General features: G+C 39.9%; 1 protein-coding gene and 1 long non-coding RNA gene across 2 annotated transcripts in view; one reads left to right on the plus strand and one right to left on the minus strand.

The window, feature by feature from the left end:
* The window catches only part of LOC119885403 (neurexophilin-2), a 41,474-nt gene extending 31,896 nt beyond the window's left edge, over positions 1-9,578 (minus strand). Inside the window, exon 1 of the mRNA XM_038695428.1 lies at positions 8,928-9,578. Within this exon, the coding sequence (XP_038551356.1) occupies positions 8,928-8,981 (54 nt within the window). The 5' untranslated portion in view covers positions 8,982-9,578. The remainder of the gene's footprint in view (positions 1-8,927) is intronic.
* Positions 9,579-10,877: 1,299 nt separating this feature from the next.
* LOC119886998 lies at positions 10,878-12,682 on the plus strand. Its single transcript, XR_005441581.1, has 4 exons — positions 10,878-10,920; positions 11,175-11,351; positions 11,694-11,740; positions 12,582-12,682. It is a non-coding gene; the product is annotated as an uncharacterized LOC119886998 (long non-coding RNA).
* Positions 12,683-15,896: the final 3,214 nt, after the last annotated feature.

The following is a 15,896-nucleotide window of genomic DNA, read 5'->3' on the forward strand; positions in this document are numbered from 1 at the left end:
ACCGACACTGTCATCCATAGAGCCATGCAGCTATGCTGCTTTACCATGGCGAAAAACAAAGATGCATGCCTAAATAAAATACTGTCTGAAATTGGAAAAACATGTTTTTAAATAAGGAAGTATCTGTTCCAACAATTACTAAACAAAGACTACAAATCTGAATAGACATCCACTGATAACTGTTGTAAAACTGATTTAATTAAGAAACTCAAATACTCAAAACAATGGACTCAAAGATGTTGGTCTCAATCAACATTTAAAAAGTGAGAATGGATGAAGTTGTGGAGCTCCCCCCTGCCCCTGCCTCTGTTCAGGATAGGGTGCAGTGATGGACGTCTGCCCTCTTAGCAGACAGTGTTACAGTGCCATCACACACCCAGCTGTAATGTCCCTTCATTGGCTTCAGCTAAATGTTCATTTTCTCCCCTCTGCCATCATGGCTTGAAAACCTCAGTGGTAATTGCTGTGTAATAGATAAGCTCTTCGTCACACCTTAGACATGACAACATGAACAGTCAGGAACTTGTGTGCCCTGCATTTTCAAATTGTACCTCTTGGTTGTATACGTGAGTTTATGCCTGTGCTTGGGGATAATTCATTTTATCATAGCTCCATTCTATGCATTCACGTCTATGTCACATATCTTTGTGGCAAACAGATTACGAGTAATATTTTCAAATTGATTTCTTTCAGCCGTTATCGTCTCCTCAGACATTCCCTATTTTTGCCCCCCACAACTCCTCTCAGGGAGCAATTTTCCACAGTCGCTCCATAAGGCTTGGTGAGTCATACACAGTGCTATTGTAATAATGGTAGCGCATCCATTGAGGTAGGCGGGGATGCATTAAAATGCTGTGTGAGTATGTGTTCTGCAGTGTGGGTAGCGCTCTGAGTTCAAGACAGATCAGGTGTGGTGATCTTGACCTGGACCTCCATATGTGCTTTGCCTGCTCTGCCTTCATCCCCCTTTCCTTCACTCAGGTAGAGAGGTCAGACAGACAGACAGACAGAGCAAACAAAGGATGCAGAAAAAAACAGAGAGTCAGTTTGAAGGCCTGCGCAGAAAAATGATAGAAAAGGACCGTGATAACAAAACTAGAACAACGAGAAACATGGAGTTCCACAGAGTTCGACTTCCTGTTTGGGCTCCATGATCCCACCAAAAATCTCCATCAGCGCCACTTCCTCCTTCACCGCACAAGCTGGCAGTAACATCGAGAGATGTGTCGGGGGCTGGGTGGCGGATCAGGCCATGAGAAGTGAGGCCCTCTTGGGGTTGAGGCAACAGCTGTCCGCAGGCCCTCTTATCCAGATTGTCCTGGCAGTGAAACCAGGGTTGCACGGTATGATGTGGAGCCCAGTGTTCTGCTTCTTTCTCTGTCCTGCCGTGTTTTCACTGAAGCTCAAGAACTAATTTTTCCAACAACAGGTCAGGGATATTTTGTGCTTATGTTTTCCCTAATGTGTTTGTCTCCACAGTGCTCGACAGAATTAAGAACAACCAGTCAGACCGACCTTTGACTGTACTGTGCATGCATTTTGACATGTCGTCAACTCAGCTGCTGCCTGTGCTCAGTTCATTCATTAAGTGGCTGAAACTTCCAGCGTATTCTTATTATTGTTCCATTCAGACATTATATTTTAAAGTTGGAGTTCACCATCTGCAAGTCTTTCAGCAGTGGTGGAAAGTAACCAAGTGCATTTCAGCAAGTGCTGTACCCACTTGCATTTTACTGTATGCTACTTTATTCTTCTACTCCACTACATTTTACAAACAATATTGTACTTTTCAATCCACTAAGTTTATTTGACAGCTATAGTAACTAGCTACTTTACAGACTGTACAGATTGTTTAACTTATAAAATACGATGCATTGTTTACTATTAAACTACCCCATTATATATAAAGTAGTACAAAATGAGCTTCTCCATGAGTGTGCAACTTCAAACGAATACTTGTACTTTTGTTTTCTGATTATACTTTTGGACATATGAATAGGTATTATTCTGAATTACATTTATTTGTAACGGAATATTTCCACACTCGGGTATTACTACTTGCACTAAAGTTAAGGATCAAAATACTGTAATTATACTTTGACATGTCAGGGAGTGTGCGGAACATTTTTTTCTAAGTTAAAAGGAAATCGTTTTAAGAAAGAGAGAGCCGTAACTTTTTAAGAAGTGAAACCTAAGGTTAAGCCTCCCACCCCAATCCAATAATTTTGACACAGTCCCCAAGTGCTACACAATTTATTCACCTTATTAATTTATTTAACGTGACTTGTCTTTTGAAAGGTATTTTGGGGTGGTGATAGTGCAGTGGATAAGACTATACCTTTGGTGTGAGAGACCCGAGTTCAATCCCCCACTGTGACCCATCCACCATTGTGTCCCTGAGCAAGACACTTAACCCCTAGTTGCTCCAGAGGCTTGCAACCTCTGACATGTATAGCGATAGTAAGTCTCTTTGGATAAAAGCGTCGGATAAATGTAAATGAAAGATATTAACTTTATCCACATCGTGATATGACAGACTTGACATTACGCAACAGAGTTTATGGCTTTAATGCAAAATATAAGCCCATAAATTGCCCAAACAACACGAAAAAAAGTAATTTGACATTGAGATATTCTGATAAGCCTTTGTATACCTGGAATGGTATTATATGAAAGACATTTTGCTTACCATTTTATATTAACTTGAGCTTTCTGGAACAGCACAAGAGCGTTTTATTCAAGTTGTTTGCTTCTGCTTCTCTGATTTCCATATTTTTATTTCCAACATAAAAGCTTCTACCAATTGCCAACGTTATTTGCAGTTATGTGAAAGCCCACCATCTGGCATTCACAAACCTAGTCGATCCAAACCAAAGCAAGATTCTTCTGACAGCTGGAGGCTAGTTTGTAAAATTAAACAGAAACATTGACTTTATTTTTCACAAAATCCTGTCCTGTCTTTCTTACTGTGAATACCTTGTTATATTTTTAAAAAATCAGTAATTTAAAAGTAACGATGAATCACAGCCAAGTTGAATGGAGAGCAAATACCTCAAAAGATAATTAGAGCACTGTAAAACATTCAGGTGATGTTGAGTAAGAGTAAGTGGCAGACTGCAGATATTTATGAAGTGACCGGGCCTTCATGGTCAGTAGCTTATTCATATTGCTTGTATTTTTAGCCATGCGAGCCGTGTGACACTATGGATGCTGTCTGTCGGTCGGTCAGTTGATCTATTGGCAGATTGCCATGACTTTTTGTACAGATCTTCATGTCACCCAGTCGTTGAATCATCGTGACATTGGAGATCCTCTGACCCTTCCTGTAGTGCCACTAGCTGGTTGAAATTTTAATTTGTCAGATACTTTTATCAAAAACTGTTAAAACGAATTTACTTTTCATACAATTCTAAACATGAATTGTTTGACGTTTACCTCAACAAATACCAACTGATTAATCATATTTTTAAAAGGTGGACACAGGACCTTAGTCACCTTATTGCTGCTATGATTGTTTCTGTCATTTTTATAGACAAAGATATCAAATGGCCAAAATGATCTCAGATGAACAAGAAAAGCTCCCATGTGCATATCACAACCGACGTAATGTCATAATCTGAGTTGATCTAATCTGTACTGATTTAATATATAGAGGACCACTTTTAATTACCAAGAAAAAAAAGCAAAAAGGTGTTTTATTAGATCTGTAATGTTTGTGGAAATCATGATTGAAATTCTAGGTTAGACCTTTATATTTTGCTGGACGTTTACAAAAGTGTTTAGATCACCAATGAAGATGAGTATACTACTTCAATAAAACAGTGTCATGACAGTGACTGTGGACCTGTATTTTTGACTTGTTTCATCACCATGGACCTAAAAGGTGTAACACTTGATTATACTGGAAACAGCTTTGGTGTGCCTGTAAAGTGTGACAGCATCCAAAATGTAGCACAAAAAGACATATTTCGGGTGGGTCAGTGGGCCCAGACTGGGCCTAAATTTTAAATTTTGGTCTTTATTTTAAGATGTTTCAATACATAACCCTAAAATTAGTTCCAAAGCCAGTTGCATATGTGACAGAGAAAACACCACCAAAGCCCCTTTTCCCAGCTGCTTCCTGTCTGCCCGAAGGAGTGTGATGTGTCTCAGCATTTAAACTTGAGACACATCTGCTCTGCTCCAGACTGGCTTAGAAAGGAGGTGGTTATAGAAGCTGAAATGAGAAGAAGATCTGGAATTTGGCAAATGAGTTAATGTGTCATGTTTATTTTCAAGAGTGCATGAAAAGTCCACTCCTTCATTTTCCTCACCATACCCTCATATACGTGTGTTTCTCACACACAAAGCCTGTGCTTTTTAAAAATTAATGAATGTACTTTGGACATGAATATGATCCTATACTCAGGATTCACTATCCTCTTGTCTTTCTCCCAGCTACAAGCTCTGGTTATTAGCAGTTAGGCTCCACAGAGAAGAGTGGTGGGTTGTAGATGATACGAGGCCAGAATACATTTTGTTCACCTTACATGTTGTTTCCTCTCCACTGAAAGTGACAGAAAATACAAAACCCTTGAAATTAATTAAGCCTGAGAACTGTTGCGTTACACTGTTTGAATGCAAATTCCCATGCTGTGGGGACGGTACAAGGCCATCACATGAAACACAAACAACACAAAAAATGGGACTTATGCAGTAAAATGTCTAAGTACCAGGTAATGTGCATGCCTCTAAAAACGTACTGCAGCTCATTTTGTGTGGCAGCTACCTCAGAGAGAGAGAATCGTTGGTGGAATGTAACTAAGCTCATTTACAATTGTACTGTGCTCAAGTACGAATTTAAGTATTTAGCATTAATTTAGTATTTCCATTTAATGCTGTTTTATACTTCTGCTTGCCTCCATGTCAGAGGGAAATGGTGTACTTTTTAATCCACAACAATACAATTTCAGATTTCACACATCAGTTTATAAAATATGATATACTGTCATAGATTAAACAACCCAAATGTATATAAAATTTAAATGAACTTTTTCATATGAATGTATCAGTGAAAATAATCTAATATATAATAGAGTAATGCTCACAGGGGTAAGTCTTCTACATTATTAATCCTTTTTCTTTTGAAATTTTATGTACATTTTGCCAATCATACTTAACTAATAGTTTAATGCAGGAATTTAACTTGTAGTAGAGTATTTTCACAGTGTGGCATTGCTACTTTTACTCAAGTAAAGGATCTAAATACTCCCAACACTGGTGTGGATTCATTCTGAAATCACAATTGAGATTAATTAAAAAATAGTGATAAAACTATTACTATGCATGAATAGTAGCTGAGTCTCTGACCCAGGAACACATTTAACATCCGCATATCAAACATGAACAGGTGGCCCCAACAGGAAGAGAAGAGAACCAAACACCCGCAACAGGCCCGTTAGGCAGTGAGAGCAGCAGCAGCTCCTGAATATGTTCTGGGTTTCTCTTCCTTTGTGCCTTAAAAATAATACCATCGCCTTATCAATAATTTCAGACATAATGCTCCCTTCCTTGGAACTTCAGGTGCAGTCAAGCTGTCAGTCAAACAGTGTGCGCACATGTTGTTTGTAATTGAGTTTTGGCACCATAGTATTCATTTTTGTGTCTGCTGTTTGTCTCCATTATTATAACAGGATCTAGAAATAGCAGAATAGTTGTGGGGTTATGAGACAGTTTTATACATATCAAACTTGGTCTTTAAAATTACAAAAAGCAATTATGTTTAAGTTTGCGGTCCTACATATCCTCATGCTTGTACAATTATTTTACATTAGTCTAAAATTTATGACATCATCATACAGTAAAATTAAATTCCCCTCTCCTTAAGGCTGATACAAAGCCTGAGGTGGAACTGTTCACTGCACCACGCAAGTGATAGCTCATTTTAAAAGTAATGGGTTGTCAAAATGGGGCATAGGGCTGTTGAAAGGGGAGAAAACAAATTAAATAAAAATGGATCGTTGCTTAACCTTAAGCAAACCATGTTAGAATCCATAAAAAAACTGCATGAATCTGTGCCATTTTTTTTAGGTTAAAGAACGCTTTGATCTCTGGGAACAATTTCAGAGGCAGTAGATATAACAGTAATGTGATTGCTTCTGTCATCATGATTCAACAGATTACATATCTAATCGGTTTGCGAACAGAGAATATAATTTGCACAGATTACAGACCACTCCTGCTTGTTGAAACTGGGCCGGTTTACAGTTGAGATGATCCATGGACGTACGGATGAACAAAAAGACAATGAGTGGGAGGGGAACCCACCAACCACCTTGTTAAATCCGTGGTGGGAAAAAAAATCTGATCCCGCTATTGTGATGGCTCAGTTTTTTGCCACAATGGCGTGAATAAGTGCATAACATGTGAGCACGAACATGAGGCATGCAAGCACACACAGTTGTACTTCTCACACACATTTTTACCAGGACAAAGACTGTACTGAAATGCAAAGATATGCAGAATATATGAGACATGATTGCAAAGGAAGTGGGACTATATGTAATGAAATTAAAGTGGCTCCGTTGCTGTAATATCCCTGGGGTATATAGCTAGTTGTTTTATGGGGGGAGATAAGAGGATTTTGTCAGGTTGAGATGGCGACTAATGCTATTGTTCCTACTGGGAGCATAGAACAGCAAAGAAGCTTTTCACACATCTTTTCTTCTTTTGTAGTGCTGTTAGTGTAGATATCGTTTCAAAGCACAAGGTGGAAAAAATTACAATATTGCAGCATTGGACATCATATGCAGGAAAAGCAATTTCTTTCATTCTTTTTTTTTATCCAAATCTGAGAACCCGCCCACAAAATGTTCTCATCCAAGTATGTAAACACACATTTGTTTTTAAAAAGCACATATGGAAAACAATCGATAAAATAAATTTTACATTTTTAATGCAGTCAGAAAATATGAATGATAGAGTTTGAAGATATTATGCAAGGATTCTCGTCCTTTCTCACTTTGCCTCTCTGTCTCCACCTCTTCTCTCACTTATGCTCTTACATATGTACTTGAACAGGCCTCTAAGTTACTGTAAATGGTTACTAAGGGTGGGTTTTGCTCAAAGAGACCATGGTATTAAGTTAGACAGTTGACTGATGTTATCTTTCATTCCTTCTCCTCCGCTGATTTCTGTTTCACCGTCTCCTCTCTTCTCTCTTTCCTCCCCTCTGTGCGAATGTTTCACCTGCCTTTACTTCTTCACCGCCTCCTTTACCTCTTCACTTATTAATCCCTCAAGCTAATAGTGCTCCCAAGGATGTACCTTGTCATATTATGTCTGCCAAATCACTGTGTCATCTACACCCCACTGAAAACAAACAAGACTCTTGTCCCCACTTACTCCTCGAAAAAAAATAAAGATCTAACACAATTTCAAATGGCACATTAAAGCATGATCTAAATACTGTACTTGGACCCGAGCTGCACTCTCATGCAGAAAAGGCATAGCAGTTCCACTTTGGAGCAGGAACGATTTGCATTCAATCTTCAAAAGAAGCGTAGGTGTTATTACCTGTCACAATACAACCTAACCCCAATCTGCCAGGAGCCAACAGGATGTTTTTAAAAACTCACACACTAAACACTACCCCCTGCGACTACTACCCTCCGCCACCATGTCTTTGTGTTTGGAGAAAATGCTGGTTACTGTGGGCCAGCAAGCAAATCTGTTAGCAGTGAAGGTCCCCCACCCATCCGCCCCCTCAGCTCTTTACAGTCCTAACACTACGGTTTGTCACTTGAATCAAGTGATGTTCCTCTGCTAATAAGGTTTGTTTTACACTTTCAGGGCTGCTTTTTAAGCCTCATAAAAATGGCAGATTAAAGAGCATTTTCAAACCTCAACAAGATTTACAACTGTATTTGAAGATCCAGTAAGTGGTTTTTAATGAAACTCTGTGTGGGGTGAAATGATCCATAATGGAAGAGGAGGAGAAGATAGAGGAAAGGAACAGGGAGGAGGTGGAAAATGAAGGAGTCCAACGTGAGGAAGAGGGAGGAGAGGAGGATCATGGTGAAAGGTCATGTTTTTATTCTCTTTCATTTCTTGCTGAGGCCAAAGACATGCTGAGTACAGATGGTGTGTATCTGCTGGGACAGACAGCCTCCTATTGTATTCTGTTGTATTGTATTCTGTTATGTGTGGATGTTTGTATATAATAACTACATTACTGCTGTCACTGTATAAAGCAGGAAAACACTCACCAATATAATGCGCAAGCAGCCAAAGATGAGTGCGCGCGCACATCCACGCACGCACGCATTTAACCACACATAATCAGCAGCTGCAGCAGTATCAGAGCCAAACTAGGCGTACAAACTCTTTGCCACAGCGATGCCGAGATAATAAAGCAAGCCACGGGCGTGTTTAACATCTGAAGAAAATTAGAGGAAGTTGCTGGAAGCGCCAATAGATAAATAGATAACGGGGTCTGCTTAACTGGGAGTAAAGGGGAAAACGCTCAGACAGCAGAAATCTGCGCGTTTGGAGATCGGGCAAAAGTCGCCGTTTCTTCAAACTAACAAAACAAAATGAAGCATAGAAATTGGGTTTGTTTGCAGTATAAAAACGTGTTGTGAACATATAAAGACAACTTTATATCAAGTTCCAGAGAACAAAGATTCCTGGAGACGCCGCAGACAGGCTACAGTTGAAATACGGCACATTCAAAAGAAACTATAAAATCTCCAGGTCCCGCTGCCTCTGAGCTGAATAAAAATCTTTTTGTGAGCCGACTAAAACGTTACTGCATCTGGGTTTTTCAGGTTGTGATTTCCAGGAAACTGACCTTCAAAAAAAGGCAAGTGTTTCCAAACGCAAACAACCCACACCTCTGTAGCTGGATATAAACAAGGTTTTTCTTCTCAGGACGATAATAAACTCACCTTCTGCAGGATCCACTGGCAGAGGAGGACTATGGTCCAACCGAGAACCTGCATGTCACCTTCCTTATAGCGGACCACCCTGAAAAACTACACGTCTCCTCGGCTGAACATATAAAGACACGCCGCGGAATCCAAGCAATCCCAACAGGCAGACGACAAGCAAAAAGTACTAGGAAAGCAGAAAAACACGCGTAAAGTTGTGTGTTTGCTCAGTCAGTGTCACGTCGGCTTCTGCCGGCAAACTTTGAGCGGTGGCTTCAGTTTCTCTGGTCCGCCTCATGTGGCACATCCATGGTGTTTTTCTCCGCTCATGCTGGACGTTTGCTGGAAGTTTGCGCGTCGATGAAGTCAGTTTGGAGGGCGGAAGCGAAGAGGGGGTTTCAATGAATATCATCAGCGTTTCTTGTGTTTTGGGAGACTGACTAGTTGATGTAGAGAGATAAGATCTCTCCCTCTCTCTCTCTTCCTCGCTCTGTCCACGCGCGCGTCACGGCGCACAGCAGCTCCTGCTTATTGGCAACCACACTGACCACAAACTGCATGTATAATAGCCTATTTTGTCTTGTCAATGTTTAGATAATGAGGTGACTGTAGTCTTAATTAATCAGACATGACGCCAAGAAGTATCTTTCAGATTGCTTAAAGTTAGTATTGTGTGACCAGATAAAGTAAGTGGCTGTTTTAAAATATAACTTCTAGATGTTAACTTTCTCAAAGAAGTATTTAATTCATTCATACTAGAGTATTAACTATACTAGCAATTGTTTTTATAACTGATCATTATTAATATACACATTGTAAGTGATATTTCATGCAAAAATGCCAAACATTTCCTGGTTCCAGCTTTTCTTTGTCATATATGATAGTAAATTTAATATATTTGGGTTTGTACTGGTGGTTGGACAAATTGAATTGGCAGATCATCAATTATGGCCAATAGTTGCTGTTTTATACCACCTCTCATTTGACATTTCATCATGAATTCTAGTTCAGTCTGTATAATTTATAAGATACTAACTAAATAATAACTAATTATATAATAATACAACTATTTTTGGAAAATAAATTAAATGAATCAGTCCTGTGGCTTTGCAATTTACAGGTATTGTAATTTTCATTCTATTAGCATTCAGGGAGACAAACAAAAAAACAGACAGACAGATAGAGGACCTACAGAACCAGCTTTTTGAAACATAGACACTATAACAAACTAATTATTGAACAAGCATAAAGACACCACAGATACCAGCTCTGAGATTTAATGTATGTTGTTGCAGTTTAAACTTTGATACACACCAGCAAATGCAAAACAATCATCATCTTACACAAAAACATGAACCTTGACGGCTTCATTTAAGTTACTGTGTGTGATCGAGGCCAACTGCACAAGCTGGCCAGACTATAAATTCCCAGAAAAACAATTTTGAAATATTAATGTTGCATGGATATATTGGGGCAGCGTGGCCCCACATCTCTCCCTGATGGCCAGTCCCAGCTGCTGCCTGCCGGATTGTGGACCTTTAAAATGAACTGATCTGGGATGCACAGTGTTTGCTCGCCTATCTCGCGAGTTTGTCTGTGTGGAGATCAGCATGTCTGTCTGCTGGATTGTTAGTGTGTCTGTCTGTGTAGGAATTATACAATGCTGTCCATCAGTCATACATATCTGACTGGCCGACCTCTCTTCTGTATGAGCATAATGTCTGTCTCGACTTTCTGTCTGTGTATGATGAAGTATGTCCCTTCTGTCTGTCTGAATGACTGACTGGCCAGCCAACTGTCTATTTGTTTTTCTCAATAGCTCTTTGTCTACCTGTCTGTTTTACTGTTCATCTTTTTGTCTGTGGCTTTTCCAAATATTTACAGCATGTATACAGTATTCAGTACAGCATATTTAATTACTTTTCACTCTCTCTCTCTCTCTCTCAACACAATTTCACCCTGAACCCAAAGTCCACAGATCAAAAAGACATTCCAGCACATTCTTCTTCAGGTATCCAACATCCTAGCTCACCTGCGGCATGTCCTCATTCTTCTAGTCTCACATTGACAAAGCCTGTGTTTTGGGAAATGCTGGACAAAGTGCACATCATGTTGATGGGCTCAGAGGTGGTGAAGTTTGGCTGTCCTGCAAGACCCTGTCACAGATGGAGGGGAGTGTCCGTGTAAAATGAGCAGCTTTGTGGTTATGTATGACTATATTATATCTTGTATATTACCAATCTGTTATCACTTTTTCAAATGCAGGCCTTTTCTCTGTGGCTCTCATCAGTGTGAGAATGACACAGCACTGCCTCCCTGCGAGGCAAAGAGTCATTGCATGCAGATGCAAACTGTGCCAAGAAGACCGAGAGAACAGTGGGCACTGAGTTTTCACAAGGAAGGGAATAGAGCAGCATACTGATAATTACAGTATGACATACAGTAAGTCCGTAATTTCTAATGACATACCTGTCATAGCAAAATGTAAAGTTGTATATAAATGTATAATTTACATCATTTGGCAACTAATGCAAGAGATCAACTATACAGGAAGTGAACAAAATGTTGTGCTACAGTGAAATATCACATTTCCATTTTTAACGTAGGTGTGTAAGGATTCAGAGAACTATACAACAGAATATACCAATCATATCTGGATATTATACTTATACTGTTTCATTTGCAATAATAAATATATTTTAAGAGAAACATAATGACATACAAATTATGTTTTTTAATTAGTATAATGATGAAACATTTTAATGTAATTCTGTTTCTGCCTAGTCGCAAAATCTTCATACTGACTGAATCTGCAAACATTCACTGACAAGGTATTTAATTTTTCCCCCCTACAATATACGCTCGTGCAGTACAACATCTGCGACTAGCTACTGAAACATGTTTGTAATGGTTGTTTTTAGGACTTCAAAAGCACTTCCTTTAAGTTTCGGGAAAGATCACGGTCTTGGTTAAATGTTGAAAAAGTCAACAGCGCCTTGAAGCATGACACGTTTGCAGTATGAGGCTATATCTAATTAAAACCATGATCTTTCCCAAGCCGTAACCAAAGTGATTTAAAATCAAACCATACGTGTCAAAGTTGCCCACCATCCAACCAACCACCTACATACATACGGCTCTGGATGTAATTTAAAGGAGATTGGTTTGGAACAAAACTATGTTTTGACAATTATAAAGTATAAAGTTCTTAATCAAAGACCACTGGAATAAGTCACTCTTTTGGTTTCTTTCAGTCTTACAGTTGCTGTATATCAGTGGGTTACACTCATTGCTGCATCTTCAGTAGACCATGAAACCTTCTCAAAGAATGTGGCCATTTCCCATTTCCATCACTGCCCTCCCTTCAATCTACTGTCTGTGATTTGTGTGGCCACAGCACACTCTGTCCTCCTGTTTCCCCTGATTTTTTTTCCCACCGTCAGAGAGGGGTTGCTGGTGTGAGTGCAATTTCTGATCCACATTGGAAGTGGCAGGTGAATTTCGCCCAGCTGCTCCCCTTCTCTGTTCCACTTAGCAGCGACGCTCCTGCTCTGAGTCACTCGGTCGCTGCATGGTTATCGTAAATGAATGAACATGCTCTGAGCGAGAGCAGAGTGCATCTACTTTCACAAATATCATCCTCACATCATTATTCTTCTTTTTCCTCCCCAGGTGTCAGGAGAAAGTTTTTAACATCTCCAAAACTGCACACTTAGAGGCTGCTCGTGTTCATCATCTTCATGTTTGCAAATAAATTAGATGTAGTATCATTAAAGACAATAAATTACAGCAAGACTAAATGCCTGTAGAAGTCACATATTTAACCACTAACCAGCCTCAATGCACTTTTCCTTTAATGCCCTTTGATGGATTAAGAGAAAAGCAGGTAGAGGTGGAGGAGAAAGTGGTAAAGAAGGGTAAGTGAGGAAGACAACAATGTGAGTATGATGGAGGAGGAAGAAGCAGCTGGTGGAAACAGGAGAATCAGCAAATGAGGAAAAGTAGAAAGGGGATGGGCAGGACTAATGGAAGGTGGTGGCACAGGAAGGGAAAATGGTAAAGTTGGAGCAACAAGGAGGAGTAGCTGATGGAGGGGCAGAGGGAGAGAGGAAGTGATGAAAAAGGATGTGGTTCTGGAGAAAGCTGGGTTTATACTTTGTCGGCAGTCCCACTGTAGATATCTACGGACAAGGTTTTTATGTATGAGTCAGTGTCATGATTCACCTAGAATCCCTGCAACACTAGACAGATGTTTAGTACATGATCAGGCTGTATTGTGCTTTAATGACATACTTTGGCCCTATTTACACTTATCATTTCAAGATAGAATCAGACAAACGCACTGGCTTTCTGTTTGATTGCATGTGCTGAAATTGCTGGAGCCGCTTTTTCGTGTTGCTGTGGCGAGACAGGAAGAACAACTGCTAATATCAGTGTAATTTTCATGTCTTTTACGTTGTTGTTATTATAGGGGACAGACCCTGTGGAGTTTATTTCCACAGCTTACAGATGCATTTAAGTCTTTTAACTTTTAAAATCTGTCCAGAAAGCTTCTCAAACCGTCTTCCGATATGGTTTGAACAATCGATCAATTTCAGTCAGTCTTGAATGCTTCTTGATTTAAGCTTTTTTGATATCTGATAGCTACCGGATTCACCCAGGATGCATCAACTGACTAGCCTACATGTAATGGGGTTTTTGTGATATACAGTACTATATGTTCAGTACTTTTAGAAGTGGAATTACATCGACTGAATAATTTCTGTGTTCATTTTCTTCAGTTCATTGCAATAGAGAGTTATGCTCATGGTGAGGAGAAGGCTTGCAGTGGAAATGGCTTTGCTGGACTTGGGTTACTGAAAAGGAGACAATGTTCTTCAACTAGCTTCACGTCATCTTCATTGCAAACATTCTCTGCTGGAATCAGAAAATTGTGGGTGAAGTCGCCCAAGCTGACCATTCACACTTCTTATGATCTCCACATGGTATCTCTGTAGCCGCCATAGCCCTGACAGTGTAGCCTACGGCATAGCTGCAGAAGCCATGCCGTTACCCCTTAATGCACTTTATAAATCCACTTAAATGTGGTGGAACAGTAGGGCGATGGGCTCAAAGCAGAGGTGGTGGGGGAGTAAAAGAGGAAGGGACAAGAGAAGTTATGACGAGGTCGACCTGGAACACTACTTATTACAATACATCAAGCCAATCTCAGTGCCTACTAAAACATGCTCACACATGCCAAAAAAACATTGCGTCTATGGAGGTGTGCACTTGTTAATGGGTAATGTAAACACACTGAAGAAGTAGATGATTATGCAAAATTATATACAATTGCAGAGCTGGAAAACACTCATCCCATCTTGAGTCTACAGAATAAAGTTCCTTATTTAATCAGTAAGACAAAACATTGATTGAGAAGGGTTGCAATCATGCCCGCATTGACAAAAATATAATTAGCTATGCATATGACATTTGTTTTAAAAAGCTGGAATCTTTCATGCTAAAAACAGACAGCTGTACAGTCATTGCAAACATGACAGCAAAAAGAGTGTGAAAAAAAAAAGTCGATATTAATAACAGGTTTCTGAGGTACTCTGGTACATACACTATTGCACTGCTGAGGCACACATACACACACACCTGCTAACACACACATTGAAGCACCAATCCTGGGGTGTCTACCTCTGAGGTTAAGGAACACAATGACAAGAGGTCACCTGGCAGTAATGGAGCCTTTTGTGTGTGGAAATAGTCATTTCCCTGTGTAGTCTCGGGGTATCACAGCAGTGATATGAAACCCTGTCATTTTGTTTTCCTTTATATCGATTTCAGAAAGGCGAATGTGTGGAAAGGAGAGATGGTGAGAGAGGCATAGGAGAAGTGCATGAGTGCTGTGCTTGTTGCGGGTGTTAGGACTATACCATTGTCATTCAAATGTTTTGTTGCAGGAAGGGAATTTGAGAGGAGAATGGGAGATGAGCGCTAATGGGGAGCAAAGGGAGAAGTGGTATAATTGGATTTGATTACGTCTGTCTGTCAGAACAGGACAGGACATAATACGCGGCTGGAATTATTTTGACAGTGTCACAATGTGGATGACACTTTGTGAAGTTGCTCCGAAGTGAAGAATGAGAATTGTCGAGTGAGATCTGTAACACCGCTATCTCTAGGGATGGTAATGGGTGCCTGTCTGTTGGTCGGTCCGCCTCTTTGATCCGGACAGAAATATCTCAACAACTATGGGTTGGATTGCCATGAACTTTTTTACAGATTCATGGTGACTTCTAATGACTTTGGTGGTGATACCTGTAAAACTAATGACACCAGCCTCAGCTGTGCTATTTGTTATTCAGCAAATGATAGCATGCTAATATGCTAAACTAAGATGCTGAACATGGTAAAAAATTATACCTGCTAAATAGAAGCATGTTGAAACAATGCAAGGGGCTGTATTGGTGGGAGCATGTTTCAGGTACAGGTGAGACATGAAATACCATTCAGGAAGTCCGGATTGAGTAATAGATCCACGAGTTTGAAGGCTTATCAGACAGCAAAACACTGCACTACCATCTGTCATGCTCTGAGACAGGATATGATATAGAAAATTATCATGCCAGCAATAGTCTTTTGTTGTGATGATCTCATGGTAAACAGTAGAAATGCAATTTGTGTATTCCACAGCACCTTGCCAGATGACGTCTGGTCATTGGTCTGACAAAAGTTGAGCCTGGTTCAGCTTTTTTGCAAGACGATTGCCGCCCCCTGCATTGCCACCTCTGCTGCGTCACCGGACTGACCTAATTCGAATGAATGAGGGGGCTGAGTTTTTTCATGCAGAGCTAAAGCTGGTCTGAATGTGTCCTTAGTCTTGTTAAATTTGAGTTAGTGATAAATGCCTGTACAGTACATCTAGCTGTGACTACAACTTTGAAAATCTTTGCATCTTATGTCAGTTGTTTGAATATTGCTGTGACCCACGATCATTTT

Source organism: Micropterus salmoides, unplaced genomic scaffold (genome assembly GCF_014851395.1).
Source record: "Micropterus salmoides isolate LMB-PRFRI ecotype aquatic unplaced genomic scaffold, ASM1485139v1 Ms_hic_scaffold_4, whole genome shotgun sequence".
NCBI lineage: Eukaryota > Metazoa > Chordata > Actinopteri > Centrarchiformes > Centrarchidae > Micropterus > Micropterus salmoides.